At 48.8% G+C, this 23,977-nt stretch overlaps 1 protein-coding gene across 6 annotated transcripts in view; it reads right to left on the reverse strand.

Annotated features, from left to right (window-relative positions):
- The window catches only part of DMPK (DM1 protein kinase), a 56,304-nt gene extending 32,529 nt beyond the window's left edge, over positions 1–23,775 (reverse strand). For 3 of the 6 annotated variants that reach the window (XM_053401837.1, XM_053401836.1, XM_053401839.1), the window contains exon 1: positions 23,129–23,775. In XM_053401837.1, coding sequence (XP_053257812.1) covers positions 23,129–23,288 — 160 coding nt within the window. In that variant the 5' untranslated portion in view covers positions 23,289–23,775. The remainder of the gene's footprint in view (positions 1–23,128) is intronic. The other 3 variants (XM_053401842.1, XM_053401841.1, XM_053401840.1) reach the window with 2 other exon arrangements.
- Positions 23,776–23,977: the final 202 nt, after the last annotated feature.

The following is a 23,977-nucleotide window of genomic DNA, read 5'->3' on the forward strand; positions in this document are numbered from 1 at the left end:
TCTTGAACCTGCAGAAGTTGTGGCGCACCCAGCCACGCATGGTGGCCCATGAGCGGCGCATTGAGCCTCGTGGTGGTTGCTCTGTTCTGCTGTCTGCCTGGTGGGCTGCTTCCAGCTCAAAGGGATTTGTGTATCTTTAGCCATTCAGCAACAGAGGGGATTTCGCAGTCCCTGCGCCGCCGAGGCAGAGAAGGTCAGGCTCACACCCTGCGCAGCTGTTCCTGCTCTCTTCCCTCTGGACCTGCCGAAATATTGCACGAGAAGAACTCTCGAAAGGCACAGGGGGCCTTGACTTTGGTTGCGTCTGGGGGAGAGCGGCTGCCTTTTGACCCCCCGGCCCTCTCCGTCCCGAGACTGGCCCTGTTCCAGTGCCTTTTCGAGAGGGAGTGAAATCTATTTGCTTGGGTAAATATATTTATTTGCCTTCGAGGCACTGTTCAAGGAGCAGGACTGGAGCCAGGTTTCAGGTGGCGTGGGGTGGAGAGGTTAATTTGCTCTCTGGCACCTGCTAGACTTGCAAGATATTGAAGCAGGAAAGAGGTTTGTGTGCCCACGATGTTTCAGTGTGCAAGGTTGGGTGGGACATGGTAGAAGCTTATAAGATGAATTTGTGTGTGTGTATACATATACAGTGGTACCTCAGGTTAAGTACTTAATTCGTTCCAGAGGTCCGTACTTAACCTGAAACTGTTCTTAACCTGAAGCACCACTTTAGCTAATGGGGCCTCCTGCTGCCACTGCACCGCCGCTGCACGATTTCTGTTCTCATCCTGAAGCAAAGTTCTTAACCTGAAGCACTATTTCTGGGTTAGCAGAGTATGTAACCTGAAGCGTATGTAACCTGAAGCATATGTAACCCGAGGTACCACTGTGTGTGTATATATATATATATATATATATATATATATATTGAATGGAAATGGTTTATTGAATATTTACAGGTAAATTATAAACAGGTAAAAACATTGGCAGGATTTTTGTAACAACCTGCAGTTTCAGAAGAGTATATACTTAAAGAAAATGAAATAAATGAGCAAATTAAGTTAATGGGGATATGCAGAAGATATTAAAAACAAATTTAAGGAACCCCAGAAAGAGGGGGGTGGAAGTCAAGTTTGGAAATGTCAAATTTCCAATTAGTGAAATGTATAAAATTAGTAAAATGTATAAACTTGAAAAGTATAAGTAAATAAATAGAATATCGAAAAAAGAAAGAACAGAAGAAGAAGAAGAAAAAGAAGATGAAGAAGCTTATAAGATGACATCTGGTGAGGAGAAAGTAGAGAGCATAGTTTTTCTCCCTCTCACACCATATTAGGCGGGCAATAGATTCAAGCCAGAAAAAAGAAAGGACTACTTTGCACAACGCACAGTTACCTTCTGGAACTCCCTGCCACAAGATGTATTCATAGGCAATGGCTTAGAAGGCTTAAAAAAAAAAACACAGAGCAGGGGAATTCACAAAGGATAAGAGGTCTACAACTTACTAACAGCCCAACAAAAGTGGGTCAGGCCCCACACCGCTCCCCCCCAAAAAAACCACATTTGTGGAATGAGAAGTATTTCAGCAGGAAGTTACACACTGGTTGGAAATGAAGTAGTGGGGGCACCCCAAAATTTCTGCAGGGTGTACACGACATCGAAAGAGGATTCACAGTATGACTGCCCTGATAGTACAAATAACTGTGAAGGCACAATACAAAGGACATTTGAAGAGGCTTTAACTGGCACCTTAAACAGCGGCTCTCTTGCAAAATGCTTACAAGAAGTAACTGGCCGCTGCCGATCATCCGACCTCCACAACAACAAAACAAGTCAGATATGAGAAGGTTAAAATAAAAAGCGGGAGGGGTGGGCTGGTTGGAAGTCCGGTGTCCAGTTCTGGGCACCTCAGAGTGGTGCATGCTCTGGTTATCTCCCGCTTGGACTACTGCAATGCGCTCTATGTGGGGCTACCTTTGAAGGTAACCCGGAAACTACAACTAATCCAGAATGCGGCAGCTTGACTGGTGACTGGGGGCAGCCGCCGAGACCATATAACACCAGTCTTGAAAGAAGAAGAAGAAGAAGAAGAGTTTGGATTTGATATCCCGCCTTTCACTCCCTTTAAGGAGTCTCAAAGCGGCTAACATTCTCCTTTCCCTTCCTCCCCACAACAAACACTCTGTGAGGTGAGTGGGGCTGAGAGACTTCAAAGAAGTGCGACTGGCCCAAGGTCACCCAGCAGCTGCATGTGGAGGAGCGGGGAAGCGAACCCGGTTCCCCAGATTACGTGACTACCGCTCTTAACCACTACACCACACTGGCTCCCAGTACGTTTCCAAGCACAATTCAAAGTGTTGGTGCTGACCTTTAAAGCCTTAAACGGCCTCAGTCCAGTATACCTGAAGGAGAGTCTCCACCCCCATCATTCTACCCGGACACTGAGGTCCAGCGCCAAGGGCCTTCTGGCGGTTCCCTCATTGCGAGAAGTGAGGCTACAGGGAACCAGGCAGAGGGCCTTCTCGGTGGTGGTGCCTGCCCTGTGGAACGTCCTCCCACCAGATGTCAAAGAGATAAAGAACTACCTGACATTTAGAAAACATCTGAAAGCAGCCCTGTTTTTAAGGTGTGACATTTTGATGTATTTTTAATTTTTGTTGGAAGCAGCCCAGAGTGGCTGGGGAAACCCAGCCAGATGCGCAGGGTACAAATAATAAATTATTATTATTATTATTATTATTATTATTATTATTATTATTATTAACAAGCTGGAAGCTGTGCAGAGGACAACAACCAAGATGATCAAGGGTCTGGAAACAAAGCCTGATGAGGAACGGTTGAAGGAGCTGGGCATGTTTAGCCTGGAGAAGAGTAGGCTCAGAGCCATCTTCCAATTGCTGCCGCATAGAAGTGGAGCAAGCTGCTCCAGAGGGGAGAATCGGACCAAGAGATTCAAGAAAGGAGATTCCGAATAAAAATCAGGTGGAATTTTCAGACAGTAAGAGCCGCTAGACGGTGGAACAGTCCGCCACTGGAGGTTGCGGACTCTCCTTTCTTGGAGGCTTTTAAGCAGAGGTTGGGTGGCCATCTGTCAGGGAGGCTTCAGCTGAGATTCCTGCATTGCAGGCAGAGGCGTAGCAAGGTCACGTGGTTGTTGTTTAGTCGTTTAGTCGTGTCCGACTCTTCGTGACCCCCTGGACCAGAGCACGCCAGGCACTCCTGTCTTCCACTGCCTCCCACAGTTTGGTCAAACTCATGCTGGTAGCTTCAAGAACACTGTCCAGCCATCTCGCCCTCTGTTGTCCCCTTCTCCTTGTGCCCTCCATCTTTCCCAACATCAGGGTCTTTTCCAGGGAGTCTTCTCTTCTCATGAGGTGGCTAAAGTATTGGAGCCTCAGCTTCAGGATCTGTCCTTCCAGTGAGCACTCAGGGCTGATTTCCTTCAGAATGGAGAAGTTTGATCTTCTTGCAGTCCATGGGACTCTCAAGAGTCTCCTCCAGCACCATAATTCAAAAGCATCAATTCTTCGGCGATCAGCCTTCTTTATGGTCCAGCTCTCACTTCCATACATCACTACTGGGAAAACCATGACTTTAACTATACAGGTCACGTCGTACCCGGTGCGAAAAATTATTTGCCCCCCCCTATTGACGGCTCAGGGTAGGCTTGGGAGTTGTGGGCAGGTGGCGCGTTGAATGTCACCCCCTTAGTGATGACACTCGGGGCGGTCCGCCCCCCTTCCTACGCCTCTGATTTCAGGGGGTCAGCCTAGATGGCCCTTGGGGGTCCCATCCATCTCTATCATTATATGATTCTGCTACGAAAATCAGAGCCTGCAGTGGGGGGGGTATCTTTCTCCATCTTTCTGTGCTTCCTCGCAATCCCGTCTGCTTTCAGACACTGCTGATGGAGAACAGGGAGGCTTTCTTCTACAAGAGAACACGCCACACAAGGCAAGCCAGCGAGGCCAAGGCTTAATATTAGTACATTTCCCCCCTTCCCTCCTGTACCCAATGCAAGAAAGCAACAATGTTGTTGTTTTTTGGGGATTTTTTCCCCTTAAAGCCTCATGGAAAAATCCACCAGAGCCAGCCGTGTCTCCTGAGGACAACCTGTCAGCTGAGTTGCTTCAGCGCGTTTGCCAGCTCTTGCAAAAGTCTGACTTCTTTTCAAGCCTGCAAACTGCAGCAGCAAGATGGCGAGGCTGGCTGCATTTGTTAGGAGTTTGCGGGCAAGCTTTTAAAAAAGGGTGCAGATTTATATGCTGGTGAACAAGCACCTCCTGTTTATCCTCTCTGCCTTTCAGGAGCCGAGAGAGAGAGAGAGAGACGGACCCCAGGAACTGCCACCACAAAAGTCCCGGTCTTACCCCACTTCCAAAGCGCTTCGGCTGTCTTTCAGCAACCTGTTTTTGACTTTTGTGTCTGGCACCAGAAGTTGGCAGCGCAGAGCGATGGCTGGGACACCTGGCCCTGTTCGGGGGCCTGCCAAGAAAGAGCCAGTAGCCCCCTCTCAGCTGTCGCTCAGCGTCCTCTGCATCTGGGCAGTGAAAACCCTACAGTCTGGGGTGTCTGAGAAACCATAGCTGTCATCTGTCCCTTATTTGGTGGGAAACTCCCTTATCCCAGCGCTGTGTCCTGCTGCTGTCCCTTAAATTTCCTGGATTTCATGCTCACCCGGCTCGGGAGGGAAGCAGCGGCTCGGGGTTCTCCGCCATGCAAAAGAGCGTGCGCACGAGCTGCCGCATCTCCGTCTCTCCCTTTTCCCCTTCAGGGGCGTGTCGTGAGGAGACGGGTGGCAGCGGGCGGGCAGGCAGCCCCTCTCTTGCGAGACTTCCGCCATGCTGCCAGGGGAAGCCGGAGGCGGCAGCGGCGGCTGAGGAGGCGGCCTGAGGGAGGAGGAAGAGAAGGGGATGGGGAGAGACGCAGAAGGGCGGCGCTTCAGTGGTGCCGCAACCGCCTCATGCCGGGCTCGGTGGCGGCGTGGGCGCGAGTCTCTCTCCCCCCTTCTCTCACTCTCAGGTGGGGAAGGGCCGGCGGAACTCCTTGCACCATGATGACGGCAGCCCCAGCGTGCTGCTTAGCACCCCTCCAACCAGTGCAGCATCTTAATGTAGTGATTTCCCCCTCTGCATCCCTTTCATAACTCTATTTTTATAAATCATTTGTCCATCCATAGTTCAAATTTTTACTACAAGTTTTCTGTCAGTCCTACCAATGTATGTAACTCTTGACAATAGCTTTTCAACTAAATTATAAACTTTCCCCGTTCTTTATGAAAGAGGTCCTCTTCCTGGTTTCTAATTCTGCCTGTAAGCTTTGCCATCTCAACGTCATTCATCAGTTTTGTCTGCCACTCTTCTCTGGTCGGAGTTGTGGACCCTTAGGATCATCTAGTCCAACCCCCTGCAAAACACAGTCAGTCGCAGCCAAAGCAGCATGGCTCCATGAGTGCCGGATTTCTGTCTAAGCTAAGCAAAATCCCTTATTTTGGCTGCTGATCCCTTATTTTCGAGGCTGCTGGTCCCTTATTTTCAAATCTGCAAGTTGACAGCTATGCTAAGAAACCCCCTTTTGTGAAACCACCTGCGTCGCTTCCGTCACTGACTCTGCCCTCACTTCTGCCCCCAATGCCCCAAATGCCGGAAGGGGCCTTTCTTGGACCAGGATATTTCAAGAGTTCCCCAGAAAAGGAGCAAACTCTCCCTTCACCCCAGTCTTACCTGCCTGGCAGCCTGTTAGGATGCACCGCCCAGGCAGGTGCTTACTGCAAGAGGGGGACTTCTCAAGCATGCAAGGTTTTTTGTTTTGTTTTGTGTGATGGCCTGGGACTCGGGCTCAGACTCGGAACCAGAGCACAAGATGTTGGACATAATATTATGTTTGCTGACTGGGAACAGTTGTGGACCACCGGTATGAAGTTTACGGCATGTAATGCCTTAAGAGAGAATATTATGAAAATAATATACAGGTGGTACATGACCCCAGTCAAGCTTGCAAAAATCTATCATTTGCCCGATAATAAATGTTGGAAATGTAAGGAAACTGAAGGTACATTCTTTCACCTTTGGTGGAAGTGCCCTAAGATTAAGGCTTTCTGGGAAATGATATATAATGAATTGAAAAAGGTATTTAAATATACCTTCTTGAAGAAACCAGAGGCCTTTCTCTTGGGCATGGTCGGCCAGTTGGTGTTAAAAAAGGATAGAACTTTTTTTATGTATGCTACAACAGCAGCAAGAATACTCATTGCAAAGTATTGGAAGACGCAAGATTTACCCCCTCTGGAAGAATGGCAGATGAAGATGATCGACTGTATGGGATTGGCAGAAATGACTGGCAGAATCCGTGACCAGGGAGAAGAGTCGGCAGAAGAAGACTGGAAGAAATTTAAGGACTATTTACAGAAATATTGTAAAATTAAAGAATGTTGAATGATGTTGGATTGAAATTAAGGGGTTTCCAGCTGCAATGTTTTGAGATAAGGATTTGCTGAGTAAATAATTTGAATTGGAATACAAGAAGGGGAGGTATGAGGAGGTCAGGGAAATTTGTCATTGAAAATTAAGTATGGTGAACTGTATGTGTTTTTAAATTTTTTTGCTTTTTTCTTTTTGTTTGTATAAAATTGGAAATTTAATAAATATCTTAAAAAAAAAAAAAGGAGTCTCAGTCCACACCGGATCCTTTGCTTCAGGCGGCATCTGAACCAAGTCAGGGGCCTGATCCTGAAGAGTCCCAGTCTGCACAGGTTCCCCTGCAACAAGCACCAGCTGGGCTGAGTCAGGGGCCTGAGCCTGCCCTGGCTCCAGATGCGGGGATGACCTTGTTGCCTCCAGCTGGGCCATCACTTACAGCTGCTCCACTACCGGTTGGGTCAGGGGAGGCTGAGGCGGCCTCTGGGTCTAGTAACCCACCGACATCTCCCGAGCTGCAGAGACTGAGGTCTGAGAGAAGGAGAGACCTGAGTACTCGCAGGAGGAGTGCTCGCCTTCAGGTGAAACAGGGAGGTGAGTTGTCGGGGGATCAGGACCGGCCATTACCCCAACAAAGAAAAAAGGCTGTTGGACCCCGCCCCAGGTTGCGGGAGCAACATTGCTGTATGCCAGAACCTGCCTGTGATCCTGCCTGAACTTGCCTGGTTTTCTGCCTCGTGTCCTGCCTTGGACCTGCCAAGACAGACTCCTCGCCCCTGGATTCAGGACTGGACCTGGACTGCGCTACTTGGGTTACCCCTGGGCCCAGCACAGTTTTGTTTTGCAGACCTGATGTAAAAATGCCGGTTTCTACATCCCAGCTCAATTTCATCTGGGCTTGTCCCTTTCAAGGGGAAATCCAACAAGTGAAAAATAAAAGGGTTTTTTTTTTTGCTATATAATGGTACCTCGGTTTAAGAACAGCCCTGTTTACGAACTATTTGGTTTACGAACTCCGCAAAACCGGAAGTTTGCAAACTTTACTGGCGGCGGGAGGCCTCATTAGGGAAAGCGCGCCTCAGTTTAAGAACGGTTTCAGTTTAAGAACAGACTTCCGGAATGGATTAAGTTCGTAAAGCGAAGCACCACTGTAATGCTGAAAATAACCTCTTATTTCAAAGCAAAAGCACCAAGTTATTATAGGAACACTTTCTGGGAATGCTAGGGTCCCTATACAGTGTTGTCCAGAGAACTACTACCTCTTGCAATCTCAAAATAGTTTTGACGTTTTTTAGTAGTATCTTCTTCTTAAAAAACAAAACAAAACTTGACTTAGGGATCATCTACATTTCCATTTGTCCTAGGACTCGGTCGTAGAGGTTTTTTCTTTCATCCTGCCACTTTCCATGGGAAAACCCACTGATGATGGAAGACATGTCAATCAGGGATTGACATTTGTTCTGATTCAGCAGTAAAGAGCAGGTTTTCCTGGGGGGAGAGGCAGGATGGAAGAAAAACCTCTCAGACCCATGCCTAGCAAACGTGGGGCAAACAGAACAAATCCTGGACCCAACAGAAGGGAGGCCTGAAATAACGTTAGAAAGTAGACAGAATGAACAAAATAGCATTCTGAATGTAAAGGGCTTTTTAGACGACTGTTTCCATTCATTCTTTACAACGAACGATATCAACTTTCAATCTATTATTAACGGCTTGATTCGTTTTACTGTAAGGTTCTCTTGGATGCTGTCAGCTTGAAAAAGAATTCAGGAACTATATATTTGAAAAACCTGTTGCCAGTGACCCACTCACAGTATGAAGCACCTCCAGACTGCCTAGGGGTTAAAATCAGCTTGACCACCTAGTTAATGCAAATCAAACTAGCAGGCAATCGGGAGTCAATAAAGGAAGTTCTAGCTTACAAATCATCTTCTCATCTCAGGGATGCAAAAACCCAGGTGACTAGTAGCCACATGCCAGTAAGGTAAAGGGACCCCTGACCATTAGGTCCAGTCGTGACCGACTCTGGGGTTGCGGCGCTCATGTCGCTTTATTGGCCAAGAGAGCCAGCATTCAGCTTCCAGGTCATGTGGCCAGCATGACTAAGCTGCTTCTAGCAAACCAGAGCGTGCATGGAAACGCCGTTTACCTTCCCGCTGGAGCGGTACCTATTTATCTACTTGCACTGGTGTGCTTTCGAACTGCTAGGTGGGCAGGAGCAGGGACCGAGCAACAGAAGCTCACCCCGTCGCGGGGATTCGAATTGCAGACCTTCTGATCAGCAAGTCCTAGGCTCTGTGGTTTAACCCATAGCGCCACCCGCGTCCCTCACATGCCAGTAGAGTAGATAAAAGGATGGAATTTGCTCCCGCAAGTTGTAATTATGGCCACCTGCTTGAATGGCTTCAAAGGGGAGTAGATGAATTTGTGGAGGATATTTGTTGGAGAGAGTGCTGTTGCATCAAGTTCCCAGAGGCATCAGGTTGGCCACGGAAAGGGCAGGATCCTGGAGTAGATGGGCCTTGGCCTGATCTAGTGGGACTCTTCTTATTATCAGGAGTTAGGGGCAAGTGGGCTGTATGCTGAGACCCTTCTAACCCATGGATCCAGCATGTGTTAAAAGAGAAGCCAGGCTAGCTTCCTGGTGAGGCGATCGCCTGGGCGATGAGCCATTAAAGGGAACAAAGGAAGTGGATCTGTGCGAGATGCGAAGGGCTGGTAGTTAGAAAAAAAGGCAAATGGTTCGATGATGTGAGCCAAAGGAAAAAGCAGAGAGAGAGAGAGAGAGAGAGAGAGAGAAGGAGGTTTGGTTCCTGTTTGAATCCAAGGCTGTGGCCATGGGAGAAACAATAACCTTCTGGGTTAATGCTATGAACCCTTCCATCATACATGAGCCCAGGTTGTATATATGTGTAAAGAAACCAAATATCATAAAGACACCGCTGCTTCCTCTGTGCATCATTTCCAAAGGAAACACAAACCTGGGTAAGTTTCTGGAACCCCTGGAATCTGCTCAGGGATCGGGGTGTTGTGCAACATTATGTTTTTAAAAGGTAAAGGGACCCCTGACCATTAGGTCCAGTCGTGGCCGACTCTGGGGTTGCGGCACTCATCTCGCTTTACTGGCCGAGGGAGCCGGCATACAGCTTCCGGGTCATGTGGCCAGCAGGACTAAGCCGCTTCTGGCAAACCAGAGCAGCGCACGGAAACGCCGTTTACCTTCCCGCCGGAGTGGTACCTATTTATCTACTTGCACTTTGAGGTGCTTTCAAACTGCTAGGTTGGCAGGAGGCAGGGACCGAGCAACGGGAGCTCACCCCGTCGCGGGGATTTGAACCGCCGACCTTCTGATCGGCAAGCCCCAGGCTCTGTGGTTTAACCCACAGCGCCACCCGCGTCCCTTTATGTTATGTTCTTAGGTTCACTTAAAAAACAACAACCTGAGACTAGCAACTGGCATTTTGGTTGCTGAAAGCTGGTTAGATCTTGTGCCCCCTCAATAAAGCATTTGGCGGGAGAGCTGGTGACAACATTGCTCAAGATGGCAGCTTCGCCAGCCATTCCATTTCACCCTGCAATTAAAACAGCAAACGCTTTTGATCCAATACAGTTCTTCCAAACTGGGCATCCCTGATGTGTGTAAAAGGAAGAAAAGGGAACAAATCGGGTCCCCATGGTTTGTGGATTTCTCCCTCTCTGCCTCCTGAAGGCCAATCAGGCTGCCTGGACCTGCAATAAACAGTGATGCTGTCCCAAAGTAGGGATGAGGAGGTGGACAGACCAGAGACATGGGATGAAGGCATCAAGACCCAAGTGTTCGTCTCATCAGTCCGCAGAGAATCATAATAGGATTTGTCTCCGGTTCTCCTTCCCCTGAGAAAAGATGTTCCCAGCCTGAATAAATCCATGGCAGAAATCAAGAGAACCAGTGTGGTGTAGTGGTTAAGAGCTGTAGTCTCGTAATCTGGTGAACCGGGTTCGCTTCACCGCTCCTCCACCTGCAGCTGCTGGGTGACCTTGGGCCAGTCACGCTTCTCTGAAGTCTCTCAGCCCCACTCACCTCACAGAGTGTTTGTTGTGGGGCAGGAAGGGAAAGGAGAATGTTAGCCGCTTTGAGACTCCTTCGGGTAGTGATAAAGGGGGATATCAAATCCAAACTCTTCTTCTCTTTTTCAAGACTCGAGATTTGAGTATGAAGAATAAAGAACATTGAGGAAGGAAGGAAGGAAGGAAGGAAGGAAGGAAGGAAGGAAGTAGGTAGGTTCATGCGAGGTGATGATCCAACAGAGACTCCATCTCCTCAGAGTATTGCGAAAGAACGGTGTCAATCAACATTTGATGATCTCCTTCTACCGGTCAAGAATAGAAATTGTCGTTTCATACTGCATCACAGTGTGGTACACTGGTTTGACATCAACTGATATGAAGTGCCTACAGAGGGTGGTGAATACAGCACAAGATATTATGGGCTGTCCCGTGAAATAGTGGAAGAAAGTTGCTCAGGAGAGTGAGGAAAATTCTCAGGGATGATTCACACCCTGGCCAGCACTTTCTTGATCTCCTGCCCTCGGGCAGAAGATATAGAAGCCTGATTAGTCGCACCAACAGGGTAAAGAACAGCTTCTATCCGTGGGCTGTTAGGCCACTGAATGAAAAGATAACAACAGGGCAACTGACTTTCGGGTTTGGTGGGTGTGCGTCAGTAAACGAGGGGAATTAAGACTAAGAGAGCTGAGTGGGGGGTGCTCGTGTAATCTCACTGTATACAAGTTGTACAAGTGACAATAAAGTATTTCAGTTTCAATGTACAGTGGTACCTGAGGTTACATACGCTTCAGGTTACATACGCTTCAGGTTACAGACTCTGCTAACCCAGAAATAGTGCTTCAGCTTAAGAACTTTGCTTCAGGATGAGAACAGAAATCCTGCTCCGGCGGCGCAGCAGCAGCAAGAGGCCCCATTAGCTAAAGTGGTGCTTCAAGTTAAGAACAGTTTCAGGTTAAGTACGGACCTCTAGAACAAATTAAGTACTTAACCTGAGGTACCACTGTACTGAAAACGACAGATCTCTCCTGCTTTTGCAGATGGGTTGCATTCCGTATCTCTTTTCCCTCTCCAGGCCGGCTTCTAAAATTTGTTAGGATGTTTTACGTCCCTGTCATCGACCGCCACCCCGGTCACTTTTTCCTTTCCATGCTCTGTGAGGAGAAGCACTGTCAAATTCCAGGCATGGCCAACTGCCTCGTGGCACCAGGCCAAGGGGCCAACTGGCATCTCCTCCTGCCAAGCCAAGCTTGCCCAGTGACGTTTGGGGTGGGTTGGACAACCCCCTTTGAGAACAAATGGCCCAGGATTAATTTACTTCAAAAAATCATAGATTCATGGAAGGGACCCGAGGGTCATCTAGTCCAACCCCCTGCAATGCAGGAATCTCAGCTAAAGTATCCAGGACAGATGGCCGTCCAACCTCTGCTTAGAAACCACCAAGGAATACCGACGAAAGAAGAATGGCAGACAAAATTAATGGACTACACAGAATTGGATAAAATGACAGGAAGGATTCAAAACCTGCAGGACCAGGTATTTACAGGAGATTGGAAGAAATATACGAATTACAGTGGTACCTTGGGTTAAGTACTTAATTCGTTCCGGAGGTCCATTCTTAACCTGAAACTGTGCTTAACCTGAAGCACCACTTTAGCTAATGGGGCCTCCCGCTGCCACCGCGCCGCCGGAGCACAATTTCTGTTCTCATCCTGAAGCAAAGTACTTAACCCAAGGTACTATTTCTGGGTTAGCGGAGTCTGTAACCTGAAGCGTATGTAACCTGAGGTACCACTGTACTTGAAGAGCAACTGTAATGAACAAATTACGCTAGAAGTTTTGTGAGGAGAAATATATGAAATATTGCAAAGAAGAGAAAGAAGAGAGATATTAGTTATGATATTTAAATGTAATAGTGAAAGTAAAAAGGTAAAGGTAAAGGGACCCCTGACCACTAGGTCCAGTCGTGACCAACTCTAGGGTTGCAGCGCTCATCTCACTTTACCGGCTGTGGGAGCCGGCGTACAGCTTCCGGGTCAGGTGGCCAGCATGACTAAGCCGCTTCTGGCAAACCAGAGCAGCGCACGGAAACGCTGTTTACCTTCCTGCCGGAGTGGTACCTATTTATCTACTTGCACTTTGACGTGCTTTCGAACTGCTAGGTTGGCAGGAGCAGGGACCGAGCAACGGGAGCTCACCCCGTCGTGGGGATTCGAACCGCCGACCTTCTGATCGGCAAGCCCTTGGCACTGTGGTTCAAATGTGATTGATGGAAGTCAAAATAAATTGTATAAGATATAAAAGTATGTTTAATAATTGTTGAAAGGTAAAGGTAAAGGTACCCCTGCCTTTGCGGGCCAGTCGTGTCCGACTCTAGGGTTGTGCGCCCATCTCACTCAAGAGGCCGGGGGCCAGCGCTGTCCGGAGACACTTCCGGGTCATGTGGCCAGCGTGACAAAGCTGCTCTGGCGAGCCAGCACCAGCGCAGCACACAGAACGCCGTTTACCTTCCCGCTATTAAGCGGTCCCTATTTATCTACTTGCACTTAAGGGTGCTTTCGAACTGCTAGGTGAGCAGGAGCTGGGACCGAAAGACGGGAGCTCACCCCATCACGGGGATTCGAACCGCCGACCATGCGATCGACAAGCCCTAGGCACTGAGGTTTTACCCACAGCGCCACCCGCGTCCCATTTTAATTGTTGAAAATGGTATGTTAAAAAACTAATTACACACACACACACATATATGTAACCACCAAGGAAGGGGAGTCCACAACATCCCAAGGGAGTCTGTTTCCCTGTCGAACGGCTCTTGTTTTCAGAAAGTTATGCCTGATGTTTAGTCAGAATCTCATTTCTTGTAGCCTGAAGCCTTTGGTTCAAGTCCTACCCTCCCAAGCAGGAGAAAGAAGAAGAAGAAGAAGAGGAGGAGTTTGGATTTGATATCCCGCCTTTCACTCCCTTTAAGGAGTCTCAAAGCAGCTAACATTCTCCTTTCCCTTCCTCCCCCACAACAAACACTCTGTGAGGTGAGTGGGGCTGAGAGACTTCAGAGAAGTGTGACTGGCCCAAGGTCACCCAGCAGCTGCATGTGGAGGAGCGGAGACGTGAACCCGGTTCCCCAGATTACGAGTCCATCGCTCTTAACCACTACACCACACTGGCTCTACACCACACACAAGCAAACTTGTTCCATTTCCCATGTGACAGCCCTCAAGATATTTGAAGACGGCTGTCATATTTCCTCCCGGTCTCCTTTTTCCCAGGCTAAAAGGACCCAAGTTCCTCAACTGTTTTTCATAAGGTTTGGTTTCCAGACCCTTGATCATCTTGGTCACCCTCCTCTGCACACCTTTCAGCTTGTCAATATCCTTCTTAGATTGTGGCGCCCCAAACTGGACACAGTCTTCCATGTGTGGTCTGACCAAGACAGAATACAGTGGCACTATTACTTCCCTTGATCTGGACACTATACTTCTGTTGATGTTGAACCCGAAGAACCAGGTGTTTCTAGGCAGTTTAAAAGGCCAATCAGCTTTATTGTACTGATCAACCAATGAAAGTTTGCAGTCCTCAGAATTGATGCTTTTGAATTATGGTGCTGGAGGAGACTCTTGAGAGTCCCATGGACGGCAAGAAGATCAAACCTCTCCATTGTGAAGGAAATCAGCCCTGAGTGCTCACTGGAAGGACAGATCCTGAAGCTGAGGCTCCAAGACTTTGGCCACCTCATGAGAAGAGAAGACTCCCTGGAAAAGACCCTGATGTTGGGAAAGATGGAGGGCACAAGGAGAAGGGGACAACAGAGGACGAGATGGTTGGCCAGTGTTCTCGAAGCTACCAGCATGAGTTTGACCAAACTGTGGGAGGCAGTGGAAGACAGGAGGGCCTGGCGTGCTCTGGTCCATGGGGTCACGAAGAGTCGGACACGACTAAACAACAACAATTACCTGTGATTCCTGCACTGCTGTGTCTTTGGCCAAATGACCCTTGTGGTCTCTTCCAACACTACAGTTCTATGGATCTATTATTCATCTAGCCCAGGATTACGGACCAGCAGCAGCTTTCCACGCAGTCCCATGTACAGGTCTTTCCTGTTGCCTGTTACCCAAGATCCTTTATGGCTATAGATGCCAGGAATCGCACCCTGGAACTGAGCCATGGCCAGCTTTGAGAACCTGGAGGGCACCAGTTTGGCAATGGCTCAAGGGGAGGGAATGGGAGAAATCAGACCATTGGTCCATTTGGTTCAGCATTGCCTGCACTGACTGGCAGCTGCTCTCCAAGGTTCTAGACAGGGATTCTTATATTAGGCCCTCCTTGCAGACGGTGCTGAGCCTGGAATGCTTGTTTATTTGCATTTTCTTCCATAAAATGTATACGCTGCTTGGCTGTAAAACCAAAATAATAGCAAAAAACCTCAAGGCAGGTTTACAAAAACGATAAAATTATCAATAGGAAGAACTAGCAGCAATAGCGTGAGATGTTCGAAAAGCCAAAATAACAATGGACTAAAAACAGATGTAAAAAGCAGAGACAAAAGGTCCGTATAGTTAAAGCTATGGTTTTCCCAGTAGTGATGTATGGAAGTGAGAGCTGGACCATAAAGAAGGCTGATCGCCGAAGAATGGATGCTTTTGAATTCTGGTGCTGGAAGAGACTCTTGAGAGTCCCATGGACTGCAAGAAGATCAAACCTCTCCATTCTGAAGGAAATCAGCCCTGAGTGCTCACTGGAAGGACAGATCCTGAAGCTGAGGCTCCAAGACTCCCTGGAAAAGACCCTGATGCTGGGAAAGATGGAGGGCACAAGGAGAAGGGGACCACAGAGGACGAGATGGTTGGACAGTGTTCTCGAAGCTATGAACATGCGGGAGGCAGTGGAAGACAGGAGTGCCTGGCGTGCTCTGGTCCATGGGGTCACGAAGAGTCGGACACAACTAAACGACTAAACAACAACAAAAACAGATGAAAACTCACATCGACTTTTTAAACATCTGGGAAGTCCAAAGCAAAGTGGTTTTTCCAGGTGCCCAAAAAGAAAACGGCGAAAGAGGCCGACCTGAAATCAAGAGGCAGGGAGTTCCAACTGGAAACTGCAAGAATGGTTTCACGCAAACAGCTGAGCAGCCCTCAGAGTATTGGATGGGTGGATGCAGTGTCTGTGAATCTGTTAGCTGTGACCTACAAAGGCCTCGCTCAGTCTCCTACAATGGAAAGCTGCACACACGACAGATCCGATGGCTTGATATTTTTGGGTGCTTAAAAAAAGAACCCCCCCTCCAAAACAAAGCCCAACCCTCCATTTAGGGGGGGGGGTGAGAAAGAGAGAGAGGTTTCCTTCCAAGCTGCCCTGGGGCATTTGTCAGATTCTGTCTGAAACCAGCTGCTTTGCTCCCCTTTCGGGGGCTTCCTATTTCGGGCAGGAGATGATGGGTTGGGAATCTGGGCTTGCAGCAATTCTCAGATTCCAAGCAGGGCCCTTGGAGACTCTCTTGCATACTAGCACGGGAGAACAGAGGGTTTTTGTATGTGTGTGTGTTTGTGGAATTCCTGTGCATGAGAACTTTTCCAGGACACAAGCCTGCCGAAGCCCAAAGGTGGTGCTCTCACTCAGAAACCGTTTCCGTGCCGGGCCTCAGCCACGGGGTTTTTGCAGAAACGTCGCCAGAGAGGATGCTCCGGAGCACGTGCAGAGTGCTTTTTGCCAATCAACAACCGCAGCTGATCCCCTGGCACCAAAGATTGATGGCCTGCGACTCTTAATCTCAGAGTTGTGGCTTTGCGTCCGACGTTTGGCAAAAGATTCCTGCATTGAAATCTGTGGGGCTTACTAAACATAACATAGGATTCCACAGTGCTTTTTTCCTGGGAGGACGCAGGGGTAAACACACCCCTAAACATTTTTTGAATCTTTGCACTTTTGTCCATTTACTGCATTTATTTCCCCCGATTCGAACTATGAAATGGTGATTTTCCTTGAGTCAAAATGAGAGTACCCCTAAACATTTTTTAAAGAAAAAAAGCACTGGGATTATGCCAGTAACCTTTTTTTTTAGAAACTATGCACCCTTCCACCCTCCTCGAACCCATGTTTTAATCCTGCTTCAGAAAATCCGAAAGATTCCCCCCCCCCCCACAAACCAAGGCAACAAAAATATAATCATATACATAACAGACAGCTTGCTGGCCTTCAGTATCCTACAGGGTTGGCCATTTGCTGGGGCAGGGCCGTAGCTCAGTGGTTAGAGCATCGTCTTTTGCATGCAGATCCCAGGTTCAGTCCCTCCCATGGCATCTCCTGGAGAGCTGCTACCGGTCAGTGTGGTCAAGGCTTATTCGGTATTCCCCAAATAGGACTCAGTTACAGTGGTACCTCTGGTTACGTACTTAATTCATTCCGGAGGTCCATTCTTAACCTGAAACTGTTCTTAACCTGAAGCACCACTTTAGCTAATGGGGCCTCCGGCTGCCGCTGTGCCGCCGGAGCACGATTTCTGTTCTCATCCTGAAGCAAAGTTCTTAACCCGAGGTACTATTTCTGGGTTAGCGGACTCTGTAACCTGAAGCGTATGTAACCTGAAGCGTCTGTAACCCGAGGTACCATTGTATAGGGAAGCTCCCTGTGTTCCAGAGGGCTGTTAACCCTGTGTAAGAGACTGTCCTGCCTAGTCTATCCAACCTCTGCTTAAAAACTGCCAAGGAAGGTCCACACCTCTCAACAGAGACCTACTATCAAACAGCTCTTACTGTCAGAAAATTCTGTCAGAAAATACTGTCAGATTAGCCAGAATCTCCTTTCTTGTTCGAGTCCTACCGTCCAGACCCAGAGAAAACAAACTTGTTCCCTCTCCCATATGACAGTCCTTGAGATACAGTGGTACCTCGGATTACAGACTTTTCAGGTTACAGACGCTTCAGGTTACAGACTCTGATAACCCAGAAATAGTACGTCGGGTTGAGAACTTTGATTCAGGATGAGAACAGAAATCGCGTGGTGGCAGCGGGAGGCCTCATTAGCTAAAGTGGTACCTCAGGTTAAGAACAGTTTCAGGTTAAGAAGGGACCTCCGGAACGAATTAAGTTCTTAACCCGAGGTACCACTGTATGTGAAGATGGCTCTCACATCTCCTCTCAGTCTCCTCTTTCCCAGGCTAAGCATGCCCAACTCCCTCAACCATTCCTCATCAGGCTTGGTTTCCAGACTCCTGATCATCTCGGTTGCCCTCCTCTGGACACGTTCCAGTTTGTCAGTGTCCTTCTTAAACTGTGGTGCCCAGAATTGGACACAGTATTCCAGGTGTGGTCTGACCATGGCAGAACAGAGTGGCACTATTACTTCCCTTGTGGGACACGGGTGGCGCTGTGGGTTAAACCACAGAGCCTAGGGCTTGCCGATTGGAAGGTCAGCGGTTCGAATCCCCGCTATAGGGTGAGCTCCCGTTGCTCAGTCCCTGCTCCTGCCAGCCTAGCAGTTCGAAAGCACATCAAAGTGCAAGTAGATAAATAGGTACCACTCCGGCAGGAAGGTAAACGGCGTTTCTGTGCGCTGCTCTGGTTTCGCCAGAAGCAGCTTAGTCATGCTGGCCACATGAACCGGAAAAAGTGTCTGCGGACAAACGTCAGCTCCCTTGGCCAGTAAAGCAAGATGAGCGCCACAACCCCAGAGTCGTCCGCAACTAGACTTAACTGTCAGGGGTCCTTTACCTTTACCTTTATTGCTTCCGACACTAGACTTCTGTTGATGCCACAGCCTAGAATAGCATCAGCTTTTTTTGCTGCTGCATCACGCTGTTGACTCATATTAAGCTTGTGGTCCACTAAGACCCCTAGATCCTTTTCGCATAAACTGCTAGTAAGCCGAAATTCCTTTTATTAGCTTGGGTGGGCCCAGTTCTCCAATCCGTTAAGGTCATTTTGAATCCCGATTCTGTCTTCTGCAGCATGAGCTACCCCTCTCCATTTGGTGCCAATCTCACGACGATAGGAAATTAATGGCACAGAAATGAGCAGAGATTGCAAACATGTGTTAGGCCTGGAACTGAGTGCCCCCCCCAAAAAATAGCATGGTGTTGGAGTGGGGAGCAGGGAGAGAAGGAGGAGGAGGCGAGGAAGACGACGCGAGGGAGCCAAACGGGCACATGGAGAGTGCGTGTCCATAGCAGGCAGCCTTTTATGGCGTTTTGCAAAGTCTCCGCGGCCCAAGCAACATCTCACACGAGCCCCGGCCGTCGCAGGAACACGCACAGCCGGATCTCCCTGGTAAAGGGGGTAGGGCTATGCCATCTTGTCCACAAAAGGCAGTCTGTGCACGGCCAAGGGGGTGGGATGGCGTGCGTGCTTTGCTGTGGCGGCGGTGTTGAAAAGGAAGCTGCCAGAACAGTCTGCACAACCCTCCCTTGTCCGCTCTCTCCCTTTCTGCTGAAGCTAACACAAAGCTTGCGAGAGAACTGAACAGGGACAACAAATAATACGGCCACCGCGCTGCCCGGAGTCCTCTTTGCAAAGGCGGCTCGCCGTTTTCCAGGAAGTTCCCTTTGCAGTTCCAAAGACTAGAGCCCCTTATTTTAAAAAAACAAAACACAAACAAACATGTAGCCGGGAACTCCTGATCACTGGCACGTGCTATTGAAAGGGCTTTTTATACGTCTGTAAAATGCCAGCAAGGACTTTGAGGGCTCCGTTCCACGCGCAAATACACAGATGTGGTTCAGTGCCAGGGCTCAGCTCTGCAATCGTGCAAACAGGAGCAAGATGACTCCTAAGCATGTGCAAAGTGCCTCTCTTGCTATTCAGTAATTAGAACCTCCTTTGCATGTAAGTTCTACCTGCCTGGGTTCAGCAGAGCGCCTGGATCAAAACACTTACATTCCAGGCATGCTTGAACTGCAATAACTTTTAGACTGAGCCCTGAAGATTCATTATTTGCCATTATATCCCACATTTTTTTCTCCAAGGAGCTCAAAGCGTGATGTACACGAATCTCCCTCTCCTCAAGTCATCCCCACCAACCTTGTGAGGTAGGCCGGTCTGAGAGAAGACTGGCCCAGGTCCTAGTCTGATACCCAAAATGCTACACTGCACTGACTAACCGCTTTCAAATTTATTCAAGCATGGCAGAAGTGGCCACAGGAAGGGGTGAGGGCAGTTCATGGTTTCTTCTTGGCGCACAAATGCGTTCCCTGCAACTTCCAGCTGCAACAGGTCGCAGGGTGCTGATATCCACCAAGAACCGACCCAATTTCCAGAACTAAACCCTAAAAAGGCACGCCACCCTGAATAAGACTGGTATTAAAACCTGTTTCTATTTAAAGAAGAAGAAGAAGACAGCATCCTATCCCCAGCTTCTGTACACTTCAAAGGAAAGAAAGGCGAAAATCCCATTACTGTACGTTATTCACAGCTGTTCAAGGCCGGCCGGCACTCAAACTGCAGCCATATCTGAGAAAGGGAGCTGGAGTATATTGGTTTCTCCCCAGCAGGTGAACTGTAGGCAGGATACGGTGTGGGCTTTTTGTGTGTTGGACTGCAAGCTCAGCCCCTCGCATTCCCTGTCCTCTCAAATGCTTCCATTTCTATATTTATTTATTTCTGCGGGCAGCTTCTCTGCCGCTCCTGCTGAAACGCAACTCTAAGCAGTTGGCCATGGGGTTAAAGCACCTTAAGTGAAACACCAAATGTGGGGTGGGAAACAAGCAGGGAATTTGCCCGTTCTCTAAAATGCGACTAGCAACCCAACCAAGCGCCAATAAACATGAAATGCAAGCATCCGCCGCGTGAAAAACCTGGGAAATTCAAAGTGAAGAACTGCACTGCGGGGGGTTGGACTAGATGACCCTGAGAGGTCTTTTCCAACTCCCAACTCCAAATCTGTGATTCTGAGAGATTGTGCCTCCTGGACTAATCTTTGGCCACAGTGGGGCTGATGAGAATCAAGGGACACAATGAGCCTGCTCTGGCCTTCCCAGTCAAGGGAAAAAGTAACCTTCGTTGGGCGTGAGTGTGGGAAGCCACAAAAATCAAAGGCAGAAATCCAGCCTTCCACACCTCATTCGGGTAATGCTGGTGGTCAACAAAAGAGGTTTAGAGACTGTCTCAAGGCAAATCTAAAAAAAATGTAGTATAAACAATGACAACTGGGAAACACTGGCCTGCGAGCGCTCCAGTTGGAGAACAGCCTTTACCAAAGGTGTAATGGGCTTTGAAGACACTCGAACTCAGGACGCAAGGGAGAAACGTGCTAAGAGGAAGGAACAGCTTGGCAAATCCACACCATGATCAACTCCCGCCCGGAAACCAATCTCCCCACTGTGGAAGGACGTGTGGATCCGGAATTGGCCTTCACAGTCACTTACGGACTCATTGTTAAAACCGTGTTTATGGAAGACAATCTTACTTGGCTATGAGGGATCACCAAAGAAGAAGTGTCATTACACAATAGATTAAATGGTTTTTATTTTTATTTATTTTTTAAAAAGGACCCCTGTACAGATGGCACCCAGGGGAAAGATGCCCTGTTTGGTGTAAAGGAGATTCCCATCACAGAATCTGTAGAGCTGGAAGGGGTCCAAACGGTCATCTAGTCCAACCCCTTGCAATGGAACCAAGCGTCTTTCTGGGTGCAATTTGTTGATCTCTCTTTTATCAAAGGGGGGGCTCCCCACTCAACCCCACCAGAACCGCCAATGAGAGGAAGAAATTAACCGCAAGCAACCAGCCAGGAAAAGCTTGTCAACTGCAAAAGAATTTCTTTCCTTTTGGGGTCTTCAACATGCTATTTCATTTATTACTGGATTTCTTTTATATTACTCATTCAATTGCCATTCCTCCCTAGAGAGCCTGGGGCAGTATTCTTAAATTTATATCCTGCCTTTCGTCCAAGGAATTTAAACTGGCTTACATAGCTCTCATTTTATCCTCAAAACAACCCTGTGAGGTAGGCTAGGCTGAGAGGACTCAGCTACAACAACAGTGTTTTAAATGCATTATAAAGATGAAACACCAGGTGGTGCTGTAGAGCACAAAACTTTTCTATGAGATTTTACATAGGGTTTTTTTTCTTTTGTTGTAACAATTTAATTTATGACTTATTTATAGCAGGGGTGTTTTCCTGTGTGTAGATCCATCCAGAGAGAGACACTAGCCAATATTTCCCAACAAGCTGGCCAAGCTGAGATGTGAACCCTTGACTCCCAAATCCTAGTCCAACTCTTTTTAACTTACGCTAGCAGGGGTAGGGGCTAGCCTGTTCTCATAGAATAACAGAGTTGGAAGGGACACTGAGGGTCATCTAGTCCAACCCCCTGCAATGCAGGAATTTGCAGCTGTCCTATAGGGGGATCGAAACTGCAACCTTGGCATTATCAGCTCTAACCAGCTGAGCTATCCTGTTGGACCTGATTCACAAGGTTTCGAGGTCCTGGACGGCAGGACGACCACCAGCCTAGGGTGGGAAGTGAGGGGCCAGGCAAGGGTTACTAGTATCAATAACAGCTCTATACAGAGGCCACTCCTTGCAGGAGGTTCTTAAAAGTATGAGCTGCGGCTCTACTCACTGGCAAACCCAGCGGAGCACAGATGAGATCATCACAAAGGAGGAGGGAAGCTGTAGGGACAAGAGGGAAACCGAGTCACAGGGGAAAGATCCGTTTGGGGGAGGCGGGGAAAGGAAGCAGCGCAGAGTGTGCAAGAGCTAACCAGGTTTCTAAATCGGGCAGGGCGGCGAGAGAACAAATCAAGTTTAGATGGACATGGGTGGGTGTGTCACTGCCGAGAATATAGGAGACACTGGTTTTGCAGCCCAATCTGCAAATCGTGTGATTCCAGGGCCTTGGTTTCCCCCCTTCTGCAAAACCAGAACAATAACATGGAATGACTTTATGGGGTTTAACAAACCCATTGAGGAGCGGAGGTCTATCGATGGCTATTGACCATAATAGCTAAGTGGAACATCCAGGAACAGAGGCAGTCTATCACTCTAGCTGGAGACAAGCGACAGGGGAAAAGGCTACCTTATAAGACCATTGCTAAAGACCGACAAGGCAACTTTAGGAGAACATTCGGGAAGCGCGATGTAAAATTGTCACTGGGAGAGAGAAAGGGGCCTCAGATTCCAGTATTAAAGGGTAGCTTGTGGGATCTGGGCACAGGTAAAGAAAGCTGAGCTAATATGTCCCCAAAAAATGCCACAAGCCCACACTGAGGTCCAGCTCTGAGGGCCTTCTGGCGGTTCCCTCACTGCGAGAGGCCAAGTTACAGGGAACCAGGCAGAGGGCCTTCTCGGTAGTGGCGCCTGCCCTGTGGAACGCCCTCCCATCAGATGTCAAAGCGATAAACATCTACCTGACATTCAGAAGACATCTGAAGGCAGCCCTGTTCAGGGAAGCTTTTAATATGTGACATTTTAGTGTATCTTTCATCTTTGTTGGAAGCCGTTCAGAGTGGCTGGGGAAACCCAGCCAGATGGGCGGGGTACAAATAATAAATTATTATTATTATTATTATTATTATTATTATTATTATTATTATTACTGCTCTAAGGAGGTTGTGGCACAACAACAGAAAAAAGGAGACTATCTCCCTCTTTTTTTCTTTTACTATGAAAAGACTTCCCTGTCTGGTTACCGGGCCAGTGGCTATTTGCAAGCCTGGATAGGAAGGGTTCCAGCAAGGATCTGGCAGACTCACCCCACTGTAAAAACTCCATGATGTATTTCTCCTGGGCCAGGGGCGACGTGCTCAGCTCGTGGTGCACACAGAGCAGAAGGTCCACCAGGGTCTCCAGACCCACAGCGCTCCGGTCCAGGACCAGCTCCTCCAGTTTCTTCAGTCGCACCTCGGCAGCCATGGCGGGGGCAGGGGGCGCCCCAGCGGCTGCCGTGCCTCCAGCCACATCCAGGGACGGCTGGCAGGAGCCGCCCTGGCTTGGGTCCTCTATGCCAGGCTGGCACCCCCCTGCCCCACGGGGGGCACAGTCTTCTCCTTCCTGGGCGATCAACCCGGCTTCTAGAAGTCCACAGGGTGGTCCAGAATGGAGAGCGCAGCTTTCTGGCGGCTGCTGGAGATGCGCGTGACTCTTTCTCTCTGTCTCACATTCAGCCTTCTCCCCGCACAAACTTTCCCAGACTTTTTCCTCTCTCAAGCTGTCCGAACTGCCAGTCTTTCTCGCCGGGCACACACGGACTTGTGCGCTCTCGTCCCTGGCGCACGCCACTGTCCCCGTCCTTTCTGCTGCCTTGCGCGCTGCTCTTCCTCCTTTTCTGTGGTCGGAAAACACACCCACGCTCCTCCCCTGCCCCCACTCTCTCACATGGACAAACACCCCTCACCCCCTCCCTCTCTCCCCTTGAATCACACAAGCACACCCAACCTTTTCCCCCTAGCGTCCAGGCCCCACAAACGTGCAAGACCCGGGTCTCCCCTCTTCCTTCGCTTTTGCGCACTGCAAAAAGAAACCTTGCGCAAATTTTGGCAGTGCCCCTCCTGAGCCAACTTGCAAAGTCCTTTCTCACCCCCCACTTCCCTGGCTCAGTTTAC

This window comes from Podarcis raffonei, chromosome 8, assembly GCF_027172205.1.
Source record: "Podarcis raffonei isolate rPodRaf1 chromosome 8, rPodRaf1.pri, whole genome shotgun sequence".
NCBI lineage: Eukaryota > Metazoa > Chordata > Lepidosauria > Squamata > Lacertidae > Podarcis > Podarcis raffonei.